At 36.1% G+C, this 17,975-nt stretch overlaps 1 protein-coding gene across 3 annotated transcripts; it reads left to right on the top strand.

Moving 5' to 3' along the window:
* The first annotated feature begins 524 nt into the window (after positions 1 to 524).
* On the top strand, positions 525 to 6,619 carry cldn33b (claudin 33b). Of its 3 annotated transcripts, none has more exons than XM_039691421.2 (2): positions 525 to 736; positions 4,771 to 6,619. In XM_039691421.2, the coding sequence occupies exon 2, from the start codon at positions 5,025 to 5,027 to the stop codon at positions 5,688 to 5,690; it is 666 nt and encodes a 221-aa protein (XP_039547355.2). In that variant the 5' UTR covers positions 525 to 736; positions 4,771 to 5,024; the 3' UTR covers positions 5,691 to 6,619. The 3 variants fall into 3 exon arrangements, with proteins under 3 accessions (XP_039547355.2, XP_088990322.1, XP_088990323.1); XM_089134196.1 differs by lacking the exon at positions 525 to 736 and adding an exon at positions 2,558 to 2,639; XM_089134197.1 differs by lacking the exon at positions 525 to 736 and adding an exon at positions 4,329 to 4,587.
* The last annotated feature ends 11,356 nt before the right edge of the window (positions 6,620 to 17,975 follow it).

Here is a 17,975-nt window from a genome sequence, read left to right as displayed (position 1 = left end):
TTGCATAAGCACCGCCTCCGAATGCATACGTATGTGGAAGTAACCCAATAGTGGCACTCGTATGATTTTGGGATTGTTGTTGATGGAAGTGGATACATTTTTTTCTATACCCATGTGATGGGTGTGATTTTTTTTTTTATTTGTTGTTTTTAAGACTTTTAAATGAATAGACCATAGACCTATAATTTTTCAAAGCAACGTTAATCTCATTGGGTAAATAGTCATTGGGTAAATTTTATTTTTGTTTTATACGTTAGGGCACTAGACTCGTAATTTATCTAGTATGCCTATGGCCTATTTAAAGGTTCTATATGTAACTATTTTTATAAAATGAATCCTTTTTTTATTGCCTGTGTTTGAAGGGGTTGTAATCACACATTGCAACGATCCACTTTTCGGGTTTTGCCATTACCTCTGAAGGCCAATATTCTTATTTATATGCGAGGTCTCCGGGTCGGATTTCCTGCGAAATCCATCAGAAGTGACGTGCATGCGCGCTTCCGAGTCCCGAGCCTCTCTTTCATGCGTACAACGGCACTTCAGCTGACGACATGGAGTCTGATAACCCCCCAAAACGTCCTGCCTCCAGCACAACACAGACTCCAACACAAACTCCACATAAATATAAAAAACAAAAAAAGTTTTATCTGCTCAAGCTCGTCAGGCAAAACGTGAATCTAATCGACTCCGGACGAAAACGCGGATCAACATAGTAAACTCGAAGTGAAATAACAAGGTAAACTACAACATTACATGAATACAAAATAATGTTCCAGGATAACATTAGTATAACATTTAGTATGTAACTTATTTTATTTACTAGATCTAACGTACTGACTAATGTCGTCATCCCACTACCATATTGTTTATACACATTTCCAGACACGTTCAGTACAGTATTGTTACTTCCTACGATCTTACTGATACACTGAAACTGTTCAGTCTAGTTCACTAACCGTTTTCGTTATCATATTATACATTCACCTATGTTGACATTGCTTATTGCAAGATACACGAATAGTTAGAGAAATGGCTTATGCTATATAACATCACATGTCGGCTAAATGCAGTTTATTGTAACATTATGATCATGGTATGAGCACGTCAAGCTGATAAAAGTAAGTTAGGCTATTATTGTACCTGCAGTGAGGTCGCTAAACGTTGCATACAGCACCTTTAAAAAAAAATGTTTTTTATCTTTTTTTTTAAAGTGGCCTATTCATAATTTCATATGTATTTCCTTTCGTTATTGCGTGGTAAATTGTTGTAGGCTAGTATAATTTTGAACATTTTCAAGATATGAGAAAATACCGTTTACACCTTATCACAGAAACACAAAAGCTTCAGTCGCTTGATTTAGTTTCCATTTTTAGTATAAGAGCGCCATCTAGCGATTACAGCCTATAGCTCTTTTTTTCTACATACCGCAACAGTTGCAAATGTGTTGTCTATAGCCTACAGTTGACACCTCTTTTACTCCAGTGAGGCCTATCTATAATAATTTAGAAACAACGTATTTTAGTTGTTCTGTTTTGTTGTTTATTGTTTATTGCATGAACATATAACCACATTTCATTTTTTATCGCTCTCTGAGGCCTATATATTCAATCACATGATATAGCCTCTAGAGGCTGTACTGGTTTACTACACATTTTAAACCTCTGCATATTTCTTAATATAAACAATTAAATTTGAGTATTGTAGTCCCCAGTTTGTAATTTCTTTTCAATTCTCTAACCTCTAGCCTTTAATGCTGGCATCATAGATCAAACCTCTGTGTATTTATTAGAAACACCCTGCTCCCTCCTTATCACACTATTTCCTGTAGGATTAAATAAATCTATTTTTTTCTCATCCGTTTCCATTCCTCATCACACTAAATACTTTAAAAGCTGGTGCACTTGCACGCTGTATATTCAGCCTATTGTCAAACTAAATTAAATGTCATTAAAATTATAAATATTATGTGGAACAATATACAAAATCTCAGGGAAAGAGAGAGAGAGAGAGAGAGAAGACACAAGGCCAATGAAATAGCCTACATTTATTTCCAGAAGTGGCTTTAGAGCTCAATTTATTTATTATAATAATTATTATATAACCTCAACATCCCTTATCAACTTACAGGGATTTAAAAGAATAGATAACATAAAAACAGCAATTTTGTCATAGTTAATATACCCTTGTATCTTTCCACAAAAGGAGTTTCGAAGAATGTTGATGCTATAGTCTTTTTCATAAGTGAATAGTGCATGGTCGATTCCAAAATCATATTGGATTAAAATGACATTAATGTGAGTAAATGATAAAAGAGTTTTAAATGTTGATGCTGAACTTCTTAACAATTAAATGTTGTTGTTTTTTTTGTTTTTGTTTTTTTGCTCAACTAACTAATCATAATCTTTTTTAGATAAGGTCTGAAATGCGTGTGTGTTAATTATGTGTTTGTTGAGAGCCAATTATGTGGAGAGCCACAGTTTCACGTCATAGATTTGTTCATCAGCCGCTGCCATACGTCACGTGGCATTCTGTAAGTGCAATGAACACTACTCAACACAATTATATCACCACATGCTGCAGAAGCCAGATCAAATGAGACAGCCTCACACTTCAGGTCACATTCTCATTCTTTTTTCACAGTAAGAAAATACTTTAAAGTACATTAGTATCAATGACAACGCTTTATTGCACAGAACTTAAATGCACTTAAAATGTATGTTTGTTAGTAACCAAAACATGAAGGCTATATGTTTAATAGCTTAATATCTAACACAAAAGGATGTTGCATATGATATAGGAAGGCCTTTGAAACTCAAAATGACATGTTCTCACTCAGAAAGGAAAAAAAAAATGTTTCATGTTTCTGTAGCTCAACTGGTGAAGCATGACACTAACAATGTCAAGTGGTTTCGATTCCCTTTCCCTTTCACACATATACTGGCCTCGAATGCAATGCAAGTGGATTTGGATAATGGTGTCAGCCAAATGCACAAATGTGAATCTATAAAGGGAAAGATTCAGCACTATCTCTGTAGGACATCAAATAGATAGAAATAGATCACTACTGTTCTGTAAAAATGGTCAGACTGAATCATATGATGCGGCACTCTAAAAATTGCTGGGTTGTTTTAACCCAACTTTGGGTCAAATATGGACAAACCCAACCATTGGGTTCATTTTTTTCAATTACATTTTTAACCCAATGTTTGGGTTTGTCCATATTTGAACCAAAGTTGGGTTAAAATAACCCAGCATTTTTTGAGTGTTATTCTCCAATCATGCATGGGTAAATTAAATGAATCATCGGGATTTGTACAAAATTATGCACATATATTACACACATAAATTCTCACTCCAATGGTTCTGCAAAGAAAATGATTAGTCATTAAAAAAAAGTGGTAATACTTTATTTTGATGCACTCTAAAAAATGCTGGGTTGTTTTAACCCAATTCTGGGTAAAATATGGACAAACCCAGCCATTGGGTTACATTTTTAAATTACATTTTTTACCCAGTGGCTGGGTTTGTCCATATTTTACCCAAAATTGGGTTAAAACAACCCAGCATTTTTTAGAGTGTGGTCCCCTTTAGACATTTTGATGACGTATTGGACCTACATGTAAACTAACTCATATTACACTGTAAAAAAAAAAAAAAATTGTTGGTTTAACTTATAAAAATTGAGTAACCTGGTTGCCTTAAAAGTTTAAGTTCACTGAAATGGAAAAATTGAGTTAATACAATGAAGGAGATTGATTTAATCACCAGAAACTCAAAATATTATGTTATCTGAACTACATAAATTATTTAAGTTGATTTGACAAAATGTTGTGATTACAAATCATGAAAATATTTTTTACAGTGAGTATTAATAGCTGATATTAATACTCTAGATATCTGCTTACATATGCTGGGTTGTTTTAACCCAACTTTGGGTCAAATATGGACAAACCCAGCCATTGGGTTATTTTTTTTAATTACATTTTTAAGGGTTTGTCCATATTTGACCTAAAGTTGGGTTAAAACAACTCAGCATTTTTAGAGAGCAATTCTTTTTTTATGATGGTCCTTCAACAGACATTCTACTGACTAAGTAACTTTTCAGTTTATGTCAACTTATTCTAACCTAACCTAACCCTAATTCTACCCACAACAGTCTTATACTCTAATTAGAGTTAGATAACGTGTACTGTAGGTGCAACATTAATTATAGGCTAGTCAAGAGAATGTCTAAAGTGTAACCAAAAATGCATAAAAAATATATATATATTCAGATCCCACTGTATAAATCCAAATTAAAAAAAAAATCCAATAAAAACTTAATAATAAATAAATAAATAACCATGCTGGAGGGCTCAAAGATCCCTTGTTAGGTCCACTGCATATTTGCAATTGCTCTGGAATGGACTGCCAGGCACTCAGCGAAGCTTATCTCTCACCCACTCATTTCTTAAAAAACTCTATAAACAGCGAAAATTTCCCTCCCTTTATAAACCTTTCTCTTTTCCAGATAGCAATCCCTACGGCAAAGTGCTGTTACCGACAGCAGGGAAATCAAATGAAAAGATACAAACAAAAACTAATGGGGTATAGTAAAATCAAAACAGTTTGTCCCTTGAAAAATGACAACAATCCTGAATTTAATGGCATCCTGTCTAGAATTTAATGGAATCCTGTGTGGCCTTTGGTCTCCTGCTGCCAAGTTGGAGTCTGAATAAAACTATCTCTCCCTCTCTCTCTCTCTCTCTCTCTTTCTCTCTCTCTGAAAAGGATCCTAGAGGGCAGGGCCTAAAGTTTGAGTGCCCTCTCGCCCCATGTGTACACCTCCTCTACCTCCTGTGCTGAGAGGATGAGTGCCTCTTGCTGAAGACTGACGGACTGTGAAGAACCTGCCAGCAGAACTGTACAATATCAGGATCCAAGGTGCTTTTGTTCTTCTCCTACTCTTCATTCCTCTCTCATTTCTCTCAACGAGAAGAGGTTCTCGAGGTTCCCCGAGAGGGACACGGTAGTCAGAGGTAACCATGACAAACCCTTGCAATGTGGCTCTGGAAATTCTGGGGATGCTGATCGGGATGGGGGGCTGGTTTTGTTCCCTGGCGGCCACCATTATGCCTCAGTGGCTGTCGCTTTCTACTGAACTGTTTACCTTGGAGAGCCACGAACAAGGGCTTTGGGAGTCGTGCGTGTTCCACGAGGTGATTGGCACGGAGTGCCGGCCCTATGACACTCTCCTAGGCCTCGATCACATGTGGATGCTGGCCCGTGTTCTGATATGCCTGTCGGATGCCACATGTCTTCTCGGACTTCTCCTCGCCATCCCTGCCATGAGTCAGATCAACTGCTGCAAGAGCGAGGAGGGACGAAGGACCAAGCGAGGTTTGAAGATCTCGGCTGCTGTGTTTTTGTGCATCGCTGGAATGTTGGTGTTCACTCCCGTTTCCTACGTCGCTCATCATGTTGTCACGAAGTTCTTCGATGAGAGCACACCTCACGTGTTGCCCCGCTCAGAGTTTGGGGACGCGCTGTTCATCGGCTGGTCCGCAGCACTTCTCGACATTGTGGCAGGGATCCTGTTATTTACGTCTTGCAATGACTCAAGATACAGGGAAGCACATCTGGTGTATCTCCATCAAAGACAGGACATCAGAACTGTCGATGGTTCGAGAAATCGGACTGAGTATGTTTGAGATGATCCTCGCTGTCCTGAAATGACTGTTGATGGGGCAGGGGGAAAACTTTTATACAGGAAAAAAACTTTTTGAATTTCCCCTCTGGAAAATGTTTAATGTATTGATCAATCAAACCAATGAAACAGGTAAATATTATGTTGCATTAATCCTCCAGTATCTGAGTATACTGTTTAATTATGTCTTATCAGTGAAGTATTAATATTAAAAGGTTGGCAATATGTTTTCTGTTTAATAGAGAGAGTGATTGGAAAAAAAGAGACAATAATAACAATAAAAAAACATCTTCCCATTTTTTTTGGAAATGTAAATATTGTCTTAGACTATGTCCTCAACCTAATATTACGCATACGATCACACATGTAGTACAGTCACTTGCAAATGATTTAAGTAACTCACTGTTTGGAGATCAACATACCCTGGAAACCAGCTGGTGCTAATCCCAAATATTGTCTGCTTTAGTTATAGAAATACATCAGACTGAACTCAAAATTTATACATACAATATTTTATGCACTACTTGTGGCAATTATAACAGTTACATGAAGTGAAAACGATTCAGCAATATTATAAAATATTTAAACAATGATATTTTTACCTCGAAGTGTTCCCTTTTCTGCGATGTAGTTTTTTAATATAATGTTGTATTTATTAATGTACTAGTGCTACTGATGCACCCATAGGCTATTCAATTCAATAAATATAGAATTCAGCTCTATGTTAAATATGTATAATATTGCCAGTTTAGAGTAGTCTTTGAGTAATGAATGAATATATATTTTAAAAAACTGTTACAATTGCCACTTTTTCTCCCCAAGATTACATTTTGAAAATAATAATAATAATAATAATAAATAAACAGCAATCATTTTGCTCTCAAGGATTATTTCTAAGCAAGATTTAAAAAAAAAATGAGATTGGGTGTTCTGGTGATGGCAGTAAATGCCTACTTGAGTGTAATTGTGTGTGATGGTCTCTCTATCAGAATGGAGACTAAGCTGTGTTTAATGAAGGCTCTAATGAGCAGCATGTCCTCTTGAGGAATGCCAAACAGTGCCACCACCTCCTCTCCATCATTACTCTCATTTGAGCAGGTTAGGAGCTCCTTTTCACTGAATACTGCAACGGCTCCACCCTGGAGAGAGCTTCAACCAAATCATCTTTAAATGGAAATGTCCCCATCTAATGATACTTTATACTACAAGGGGTTAGTGATATGAGAAATCAGAGATGCATTAAAAGGTAGTCCAAGCACAAACACAGGAAATGTGTGACTTACATTGCTTCGAGTTCGACATAATATAAATAATATGGTATATGGACAAAATGTTCTCAGACTTGAAGGCGCCACAAAGATTGTGCCCTCAACTTCCTCTGATGGATATTGATAGTGAAAATTAAAATGGGCGGTATGTTTACACTTAGATGTTTAGCTATTAACGCTCATTTCCAGCTTCTGGTTGGGAGGGGACTTACCCTGGGCTCCCAGAAAGGGGAAATGGTGCGTCTTCGACTCATTAGGAACAATGTCCTCCGAATGCAGCTCACTGCAAACAATCGAGAGTGAAAGAAGCTGATAAACGAACACATGAAACTAAATTGTAAACATTTGAATATTGTGGGATAAACACCATTCACAAACGAAGTATTTGTTTATAAATATGTATATTATGTGATTTTAAGATTTTTTCTTACAATATCTCTTTCTTTAGAGAACAATAAGCAAAACAAAAACAAATATGCTTGCAGGAAATGCCATCCAAGCAATGTCCGATTCTTTCAGTGAAAAGTAACCGTCATGAAAAAACACATCAGCATCATAAATCTTTTGTTAGTTATTTTTCCAGTTATTTCAACAATGATTTTCTTTTTTTGTGAAGTTGTCGACACAGTTAACATTATATTTTTATAGTTAAAACTATTCAATCAATAAACATTTCTGAACACTTTGTAGTGTCATTCGAGGCTTGGAACTTTTTTTTAAAACACTACATAAAAGTGCAAAAAACAAACAAAAAAAAAACTATCAAACTGGAAAAAGTATCAATTTCAAACAAAGACACTTGTGTCCACATCGTGGCAGAGCCCTGCACTGCTCAGTTAACATATTAATGTCAATATACATTCATGAACATCTTAACTTGGAGCACAAGCTCAGATAACCTTCTTTTTGTGCAAGCAAATTCTGTATAAAAAAGTGACGCAGGTTTAGTATACAGACTTGTAATGAATGTCCTCAAGTAAAATTATACCATCAAGTCCTTAATTATTGGTGTTACTCATCTGAGTTTATACCCTTTACTTAGTTGCTTAGCTATGCAAAAGGGCAGATCAGAGCAGCAGAGGGTGAGATGACCTCTGTGTATGAGAAACAAGCTGCAGCTCAAGGCCAGTGGAGATACGACAAAGAAATTACAAGATGAAAGTCTGAAAATGCCAATGGTTTCTCACAGGTGGAAAAAAAGAAAAAAACTCTGCACCAGCAGTGCTGATCCCGCAACACACCCAGTGTGATCACATGCACACCCACAATCACATAACAACCTGCAGTACACACCCACAATACATCAAAACCGCATATTCATATAGCCTCCCCACCACAGCAACAGAAATTTATGTTTTAATTACTTACTAACAGTAATATAAATATATAGTGAGTAATTAATAATTACAATTTATGAATAAACGAATTATCTATTTGGTTGTTTTACATGTTTTACAAATGTTTCCCCCCATGAGTGACTGGTTTGATTTGCATCCCCAAAGGGATAGCTCACCCAAAAATGAAAATTCTGTCATCATTTACTTACCCTCAGGTTGTTCCAAACCTGTATTTGTTCTGTTGAACACAAAGGATCTATATATTTTAAAGAATGTGGGAAGCTGAACAATTCTGACCATTTACTTCTATAATATTATTTTAACCTATATGGAAGTCATGGTGCCCCAAAGCGGTCTAGTTACAAACTTTCTTCAAAATATCTTCCTTTGTGTTCAACAGAACAAATAGGCTATACAGGTTTAGAACAACTTACAGTAAGGGTGGGTAAATGATGACAGCATTTTCATGTTTGCATGAACTTGAAAAAAATTGAAAAATAATTTTTTCTTCAAAACTTAATAATGATAATTTTGTGCATCATACAGCACCTTTATGGTGGAAATGCCTCAGTCCAGCTGAGTTGAGCGTATTATACTCATGAAGCAAAATATGTTCTACAAACTGGTTAAGAGGGCAGTAGAAAGGTTTAAAGGAACACTCCGACTTTTTGGGACTTTAGCCTATTCACCTTATCCCCCAGAGTTAGATAAGTCCATACATACCTTTTTCATCTCCGTGCGTGCTGTTTGTTTGATGCACCCACCGCTAGCCTAGCTTAGCACAAAGACTGGATGTGAATGGTTGCAGCTTTCATACTAATCCAAATGAGTGGCAAAATAACGCAAACGTTTTCCTATTTACATGTTGAGATTTGTATAGTCACAGAATGTACAAATAACAAAGTCAAATGAGACACAGACATCTTTTAACCGTATAAAACCTGGGAACTATTCTCTGAAGGCGAAGCACTGCTACTTTGACGGAGTGATAACCGCATCACCTGAGACACGCCGTGGTGAGGAGCGGAGAGTTCGCTCAGAGTTTGGGTAACAGAGACAGCAATTTATAAATAGTAAAAGCGTAGTTTACAGTCATGGGTTTTCGCTCTATTGCAAATAGCTGCGACAGTAAACAGGGGAGGTAATACCATTTTTCACAGAATTCGCTGACTGGATGAAGAAATGGCTAACTTACTTACTCTGGATATTGATCCAAACACACCTAAATTATCACCTTAAATTATTATCAAGGGACATTACGTTTGCTCGGTACATTTCAATGAGGACGACTATTTTGAAAAAATGGAATTTGCCACACGGACCATAATGTGCTGAAGGATACGGCCATCCCATCGATAGCACAGACAGGACAAGTGGATCACCTGCGGCTGAGGTAAGTGTTCCGTTATGTTTTTAGATGACCTACTGTAACAGTGCCATTAGCCAGAGCTAATGTAACGTTAGTGACACTCTTATATGATTAGGGTATGAATATGTTTTTATCTTGATGCGGTGCGGACGCGCTTGGAAAAAAACGAGCGCGTTCACCGCGTTGAACTTGCACCCTGCGCGCGGCGCGCCTAGTAGCCTAAATTTGAAATAGGCTAACCATGGAAATAACGAACTTGAGCGTGCAAAAGGGTATGATAGGCTGTGAGTTCATTGTGCAAAAACAATTTGTGCTATTACTTTCCCCTTATTCTATCCTATAGTAATGCAATTATACTGTATATTATATACTGTTGAATACATTTGGTTCAGCTAATAAATTGCATTTAAAATATATTGATTCCTGTAATAATAATTATTTATTCATGTTCTGTGATATTTATAAATCTGGGTGAGTTTTTGGTTGGAAATCAATGAAACATGGTACTGTATTACCTGGTCTCCCCTGTTTATTGTCACAGCTCATACAATAATGCAAACACCCATGATAAACTAGGCTATGCTTTTCTATCTAACGTTAGTAATTGCTGACTCTTTACTCTTTACTCCAACACTGTGCGAACTCTCTGCTCCTCGTCACGGTGCGTCTCAGGTGATGGATATCACTCTGCCCAAGTGCCTTCAGAAAATATACAACGCATTCTCACCCCAAGGCGTCACCTTTGACCATGCTTCAATATTTGACGTTTTAGGCGCCCTTTAGCGTCACTTACATGACGCGATCCTACGGCGTCATCTAACTGACGCTAAAGGAAAGCGTCAGTTAGAGGACGCGGTTAGGTTTAGGTGTGGGGTGGGGGTAGGGTACACGCGATCCTAGGGCGTCATCTTACTGACGCTAAAGGGCGCCTAAAGCGTCAGATATTGAAGCATGTCCAAATGCTTCCCAAGGCGTCAGTTAAGTGACGCTTTGGGGGTGAGAATGGGCTGAAATATAGTATTTATACGGTTAAAAGACGTCTGTGTCTCATATGGCCTTGATATTTGCACACTCTGTGACTATACAAACCACAACATGTAAATAGGAAAACGTTTGCGTTATTTTGTCACTCATTTGGATTAGTATGAAAGCTGCAACCATTCACATCCAGTCTTTGTGCTAAGCTAGGCTAGCGGTGGGTGCGTCAAACAGACTTATAGCACGCACGGAGATGAAAAAGGTATGTATGAACTTATCTAACTCTGGGGGGTAAGATGAATAGGCTAAAGTCCCAAAAAGTCGGAGTGTTCCTTTAAGGCAGACAGACACAATTGATGCTCACAAGCTAAATGGTGTTTGCCAAGGCAAAAAAAAATATTTTCAAGATTTGTTAATCACAACATTTTTTTCTTTTCTCAAATCAACTTAAAAAAATTATTTAGTTGAGATAACTTATTATTTTGAGTTTCTGATGATTAAATTAATCTCATTCATTGTATTAACTCACTTTTTCCAGTTCCATCAACTTAAAATTTTAAGGCAACCAGGTTACTTACTTTTTTAAGTTAAACCAACAATATTTTTTACAGTGCAGCGCCTCCTCAAAAACGTGGTTTAGAACAGTGTTTCCCAACCCTGTTCCTGGCGGCACACCAACACTGCGTGTTTTCTTTGTCTCCCTAATCAAGCACACCCGATTCAACCCATCAGCTCATTAACCCACCTGATTATGAGCTGATGGGTTGAATCAGGTGTGTTTGATAAGGGAGACAAAGAATACATGCAGTGTTGGTCTGCCGCCAGGAACAGGGTTGGGAAACACTGGTTTACAAAATAATCCATGTTACAAAATTACAGATAAATTTATAGCGGGAATTGCCTCCCCTGAGCCCATTGATTTTTGAGTTGTGTGAGAAAAGGCAACGCCACCATCGCGTTATGATTGGTAAAATTGGTTTATGCAATAAATCCTGCCTCTTGTTTTCATGAGCGCTTGCCAATTGGTCTGAATTAACAAAATAATGCTGTTAACGGGAAGACTAATTAAAAAGTAAATAACATTTCATCTAATGGAGGCAAACTTGGAGAACCCATGAGCAGTTTATTGATAATCTAATGTGTTGCAATACAATACAAAACTAAAACATGAACTGAAAACTCATCCACAGTGTTACAACATCAATACTAAACAAAGATGCATGGCAAACAAGGAGGGGTTAAATACACAGACTACACTAGAAGAGACACACCTGTGAAGATAATCAAGAAAATTACCCAATGACAACATTAGACGAATGCCAAGGGGAGGACGTGGCAGGATGACATGACAAAGCCAGGAACAGGAAATGGGAAACCTTCAAGATAAAAGGCATGAAACATGACCATGAATCAAAACTAAAAACTAGATGTGACAACAATTCACACTCTTATGTGTAGCTTCATGTCACATCAAAATCAAACGTGAAATGGCCTGAAAAACATCTGAGCAATCAGTTTGGTGAAATGAAAGTACATCTTTGTGTCTGTGACCAGTGTTTACCGAGGTTGGATGACTGATGATCTGGAATACGTTTTTAAAAGAACAGCTGAACATCAATTCACAAGTAAAATATATTGTTTAAATTGTTACTGCCTTTAGTTATTGCTTTGTAATAAATATAAAAAAATGCTTAAAAACACTAACTTGAGATTTATATCACACAAAAATACAAATTTTGTCAGTAGCATAATTATTCACCCTCATGTTGTTCCAACCCCATAAGATTTTCATTCATTTTCGGAGCACAAATGATCATCATTTGCCAGCCCAGAAAGGTTAGTAAAGACATTAGTATATAGTAAATAGTAAAATAGTGTAAGTCACTACAGTGGCTCAACCTTAAAGGTGCAGTGTGTAGATTTTAGCGGCATCTAGCAGTTCGGTTGCACTAATGGTGCAGCCCACTGCTCACCCCCTCTCTTACAAAGAAGCTATGGTTGCTAAAATGGGACAAACATATTATCTTCTGAGACAGCAGAGAATAGCCAGAGTAAGCCAAGAGTGGGTCACATTGTCACTGTTTCTGTTCCTTTATCACATCATGGATAAAGTTTACAAAGCCATAGTCAAGTGAGGATCAAGGGTCTTAAAGGGGAAATGAAGCAGTGAATCAATTTTACATGATTTACAAGATGGATTTCCAATATAATCAAGAATTATATAAGAAACATTACAAATGTAAACATTTAGAAGAAAAAAAGGCAAAAACTTTGCATCTTTCGCCGCCAGGGCGCCGCCATTGTGCAGTTGACGTCACAGGGTTGGTTGGCTCAAGTTTAACACGCTCTGGGCATTGAAAATCGCGACATCAAACTGTGTTTATACCAGTGTTTTGACCGCGAACGACTAATGTTAGGTACAGTTATTAGACAAAAAGACGACGTCTAATGTTATATGTTGACAAACTGCACATAGAAACATTATTTGAGATGTCTGCGGTCACATTTCCGTCTCGTCAACACCATGTAACGTTAAGTTACGTTGCTGTGTAGAACAGCCGGTGGTGGTTTGGGGCGAAGAGCGGGTTTGCAACGCTAACTTACCAGGTGTCAGTGTGGCTGTTGTACTGCGATGCCCTCCGTGTCAGAGTCCATCTGCTGTCAAGAGGTTGATCTTGAGCATGTATTGCGTGGTCAATTCTGCATCAACAGTGTGCACGTTTACCATGCTGTGCCGGGAGTTAAGAGGTGTGGAAGCGGCGATGCTTTCCCTGAAGGATGTCAGAGCGGAGACACTTTTTTCCTAGTATGTAGGCTGTAGCTACTAGCACTACCAGTGCGAAAATATGGACGTTTCATTTCCCCTTAACAAATATATGCTAACTTACATGTTGTTGACGAGACGGGAATATCTGACGGCAGACATCGCAAACAATGTTTCTATGTGCAGTTTGTCAACATTTAACATGAGACGTCGTCTTTTTGTCTAATAACTGTACCTAACATTAGTCATTCGCGGTCAAAACACTGGTGTAAACACAGTTTGATGTCGCGATTTTCAATGCCCAGAGCCTGTTAAGCTTGAGCCAACCAACCCCGTGAAGTCAACTGCACAATGGTGGTGCCCTGGCGGCGAAAGATACAAAGTTTTTTCTTTTTTTCTTCTAAATGTTTACATTTGTAATGTTTCTTATATAATTGTTGATTATATTGGAAATCCATCTTGTAAATCATGTAAACTTGATTCACTGCTTCATTTCCCCTTTAATATATAATATAATAATTGTAATCAGCTGATTGTCTCACGAACGTAACCAGCACATTTCTCCCCACATAGCAAACCCAGGTAACACTTTAGAATAGGTTTCCTTCGTTAATGAATAACTACACAAGAACTAATGAGTAACACAATATTAACAATCTAGTAACTATTATTAACTAACAAGAAACTCTGATTAACGAACTAGTAAGTAATAGCGCACAGACGAAAGTGTATTAAGTAATCAATAACTACTATTTTTTTTAATACTTCCCAGAGAACTACTGAAAAAGTTTATTAACAATCTAGTAACTACTATTAACTAAAAGAAACTCTTATTAACGAATTAGTAAGTAATAGCTCACAGATGAAAGTGTTACTAGATACTTCTGTGGGAATTACTAATTATTTGGATTCGTATTATAAAGTGAAGATCATTGGAACTAACTAGTAATTACTCAAGTATTACTTTTAGACATTTTCTAAAAGTTACTAAAGTTCACCAAAAAATCTCAAACATTTGCACAAATCATGACTAGATCATGTAGTAACACTTGAGTAATTACTAGTTAGTTCCAATGATCTTCACTTTATAATACAAATCCATATAATTAGTAATTCCCACAGAAGTATCTAGTAACACTTTGAGCTATCTATGAGCTATTACTTACTAATTATTTGGATCCGTATTATAAAGTGAAGATCATTGGAACTAACTAGTAATTACTCAAGTGTTCCTACATGATCTAGTCATGATTTGTGCAAATGTTTGAGATTTTTTGGTGAACTTTAGTAACTTTTAGAAAATGTCTAAAAGTAATACTTGAGTCATTACTAGTTAGTTCCAATGATCTTCACTTTATAATACGAATCCAAATAATTAGTAATTCCCACAGAAGTATCTAGTAACACTTTCATCTGTGAGCTATTACTTACTAATTCGTTAATAAGAGTTTCTTTTAGTTAATAGTAGTTACTAGATTGTTAATAAACTTTTTCAGTAGTTCTCTGGGAAGTATTAAAAAAAATAGTAGTTATTGATTACTTAAGCGACTAGAATAGACTAGTTTATCAAGCGACTAGAATATTTTTTTGTGCGCAAAAACAAACTTTATTCAACTATTCCTTTTCTTCTGTGTGGGCCTCTGACGTGAGTTCACAAGAGCGCCACGACGCATGCGTGAGAACTGAGAAGATGACGCAGATGGGTCTCGATGTAGTGTTTAAAATTGTTCTAAAGTGTGCATTTCCTGGATGTCCGAATCGTGAGAAACCAACAAGAAAACATAAAAGTACTTTAATGCCTCAAAATAAATGGCTTACCTTTCACACTTTACAACAAATGATCATGAGCGTCAACTTATCAGTTATCGTGCATATGTTATGGCGCTCTAGTGAACTCTCGTCAGAGGCCCACACGGAAGAAAAGGAATAGCCGAATAAAGTTTGTGTTTGCGCACAAAAAGTATTCTAGTTGCTTGTTAAACTTAAAGGTGCAATGTGTGGTATTTCTGATTATCTATTGACAGAAATACAATTTAAGATCCATAACTATGTGTTCAGTGGTGTATAAAGGCCTTACTCAATGAACCTTTATGTTTTTATTACCTTAGAATTAGACATTTATATCTACATAATCGCAGGCACGCCCTTCTATGAAGATCAGCATGTGATGTCATGTTTCCACCGTAGCCGACAGCGAACAAACAGCACTACAGCGCATGTTTCGTTCATACCTTGAAAGAGAAACAGTCTTATTGGAACAACATGAGGGCGAGTAATAACTGACAGTATTTCCATTTTTGGGTGAACTAACCCTTTAATACTATATATATATATATATATATATATATATATATATATATATATATATATATATATATATATATATATATAACACTGTCAATGTAAAAATACAAAATAGAATTGTTTTAAGTGTAACTGTGACATATTTCTAAGTTTGATTAGTATATATGCATCTCTCTCTCTCTCTATATATATATATATATATATATATCATATATCATACATCTATATATATACATACAATATATATATATCTATATCTATATATACACATACAATATATATATACTGTATCTATATATAGATGTATATGGCTACATGGGAAAAACTGTGAGGATTTTGCCTTACCACTGCTGTGCAGAGATATGTTAAAATCTAATCTTTATCATTGGGTTTGATCATAATCTGTAAATCAGTTCATATTACATAAACCAGTCAATTTAGACATTAAATAACTAAAGAGACAATCTCCTTCAGGTCATCATCCTCATTTTTAATGAAAAATGGGAGTAATACAATTTAAGGGCAGGTTTTTACACAGGTCAAAATACTAACAAACTGTTGTAAAGGAGGTTTTACACTGAGGTCCAAGAAACTCCACCAATATTATGCCCCACTCTTGGTCCCATGAGAGCAGAAATGTGTTTGTGTACCCTCTCTAAGACAATGAGTTCGTCTCAGTAGGGGTCTTGGCTCTTCTCTGTCAGGATGTTTCTTTCACATCTTCCTCAGAACAATGCACGCCAAATTGCCAATGGCCCTGGGAGTCCATCCTGGAAGACAAATTCTCCACTGTTCTAAGCCACAATTCTTAACACATATTTTTGCGCATACATTTGAGTGTTTTAGATGGATAAATCGTCAAACAGACTAATGACCCAAGGTTTTAGGTTTACATTTTTAAAATAGTTTTTATTTTAATATCATTTTTAAATTTCCTATAAATTTCAGTTAACTTTTAGTTAGATTCATTAATGGTTTTGTTAGTTGTAGTCTTTAGTTTTTGAACACAATTTCAGCAAAGTTTAATATTCGCAGTTTAAAAGTAAAATTGAGTCATTACATTCATATTTAAGATGAAATCTTGTTAAACGTGGCATATAAGAAAAATAAAAAAAAATGCCTGTAGTTATTATTTTATGGTAATTTATGATTAATCCTTTCAAACATGTATTGATTGATGTATTGTATTTTAATTTCATAATAGTAGGCCTAGTTTTACTCATTTTCATGTATTCTATTCAAACGGGACATTTTGTTTACTTCTACTCTGACCAATATTTCCATTTGTGGGCGATTCTGCTCAGTGTTTAGTTTCACACGAGATGGTCATCTTTCTTTGAATTAAGGCTCTATTCGCATAAGGTCTAGACATGATGGAAATACTTTGGCCATTTCTGCTTGAATGGTTCACACAGAAAGAAAGCGGTTTTGGTTTGAAAAGGAGCAATGTCTCGAGACGCAGCTTTTATAAGCTGAACTTATTTTAACTCAAGTTTTTAGAAAAGTCGTTTCATGCAAACGCTGCAAAAGATGTGAGACTCAAGCTCAAGGGTCATACAATGGAAATTAAGTAGTGCAGTGTAAATGAAAAAAGTGATTTTTCGGTAACCTAGCTAGCCTGCAGGATGAGAGAAAATTAATTACGAAAACGATTATATATTTTTGCTAATTATTACTTTATTTCAGTTCACAAAAGTGTTTTGTTTTTCTTTTTTAGTCTTATAGTTTTATTTATTTTTGATTTACGAAAATAACCTTGGAACCAACACACAAAAAACAAAAGCAACTTTGATTGGCAATAATTAAATAATTAATTTCCCTTTGCAAAGTTATCAGGGGGATTATGTGGTTTTATAACAGAAGAAAATCATGTACTATCCAGTGGGATTTGTCAAAAATAATGTTCAATTTTAACAAGATTAAATGTTGGCAAGTAACAAACTAAAAGCCCATGGGGGGTGTAGAAAAACACAGTAATAAGGGCAAGTATCAAGCTGGGAAATAACAGTAAAGTTCATTCCACTCATGGCAGGGGTTATTTCCTCTGAAATCACCTTGTCCCCGCTCAAAGATCCACTCTATAGTCAGCTGAATCATATCTAAAATCAAATTCAAGATATCTTGTGTCGACAGCTTTTATGGCAGCCTGGTGATTATATTATGTCTGAAAAACAATGGGAAATATTTTGTGCATGCACTGTTAAAAATTATATGATCAATAAGTTATGACACCATATGTTTTTACATTGCTTAAACTCATCAAAATAAA

The sequence above is a fragment of the Pimephales promelas genome, chromosome 8 (assembly GCF_988280905.1).
Source record: "Pimephales promelas chromosome 8, fPimPro1.hap1.1, whole genome shotgun sequence".
Classification (NCBI taxonomy): Eukaryota; Metazoa; Chordata; class Actinopteri; order Cypriniformes; family Leuciscidae; genus Pimephales; species Pimephales promelas.
This window is presented reverse-complemented; position numbering and strand designations above follow the sequence as displayed.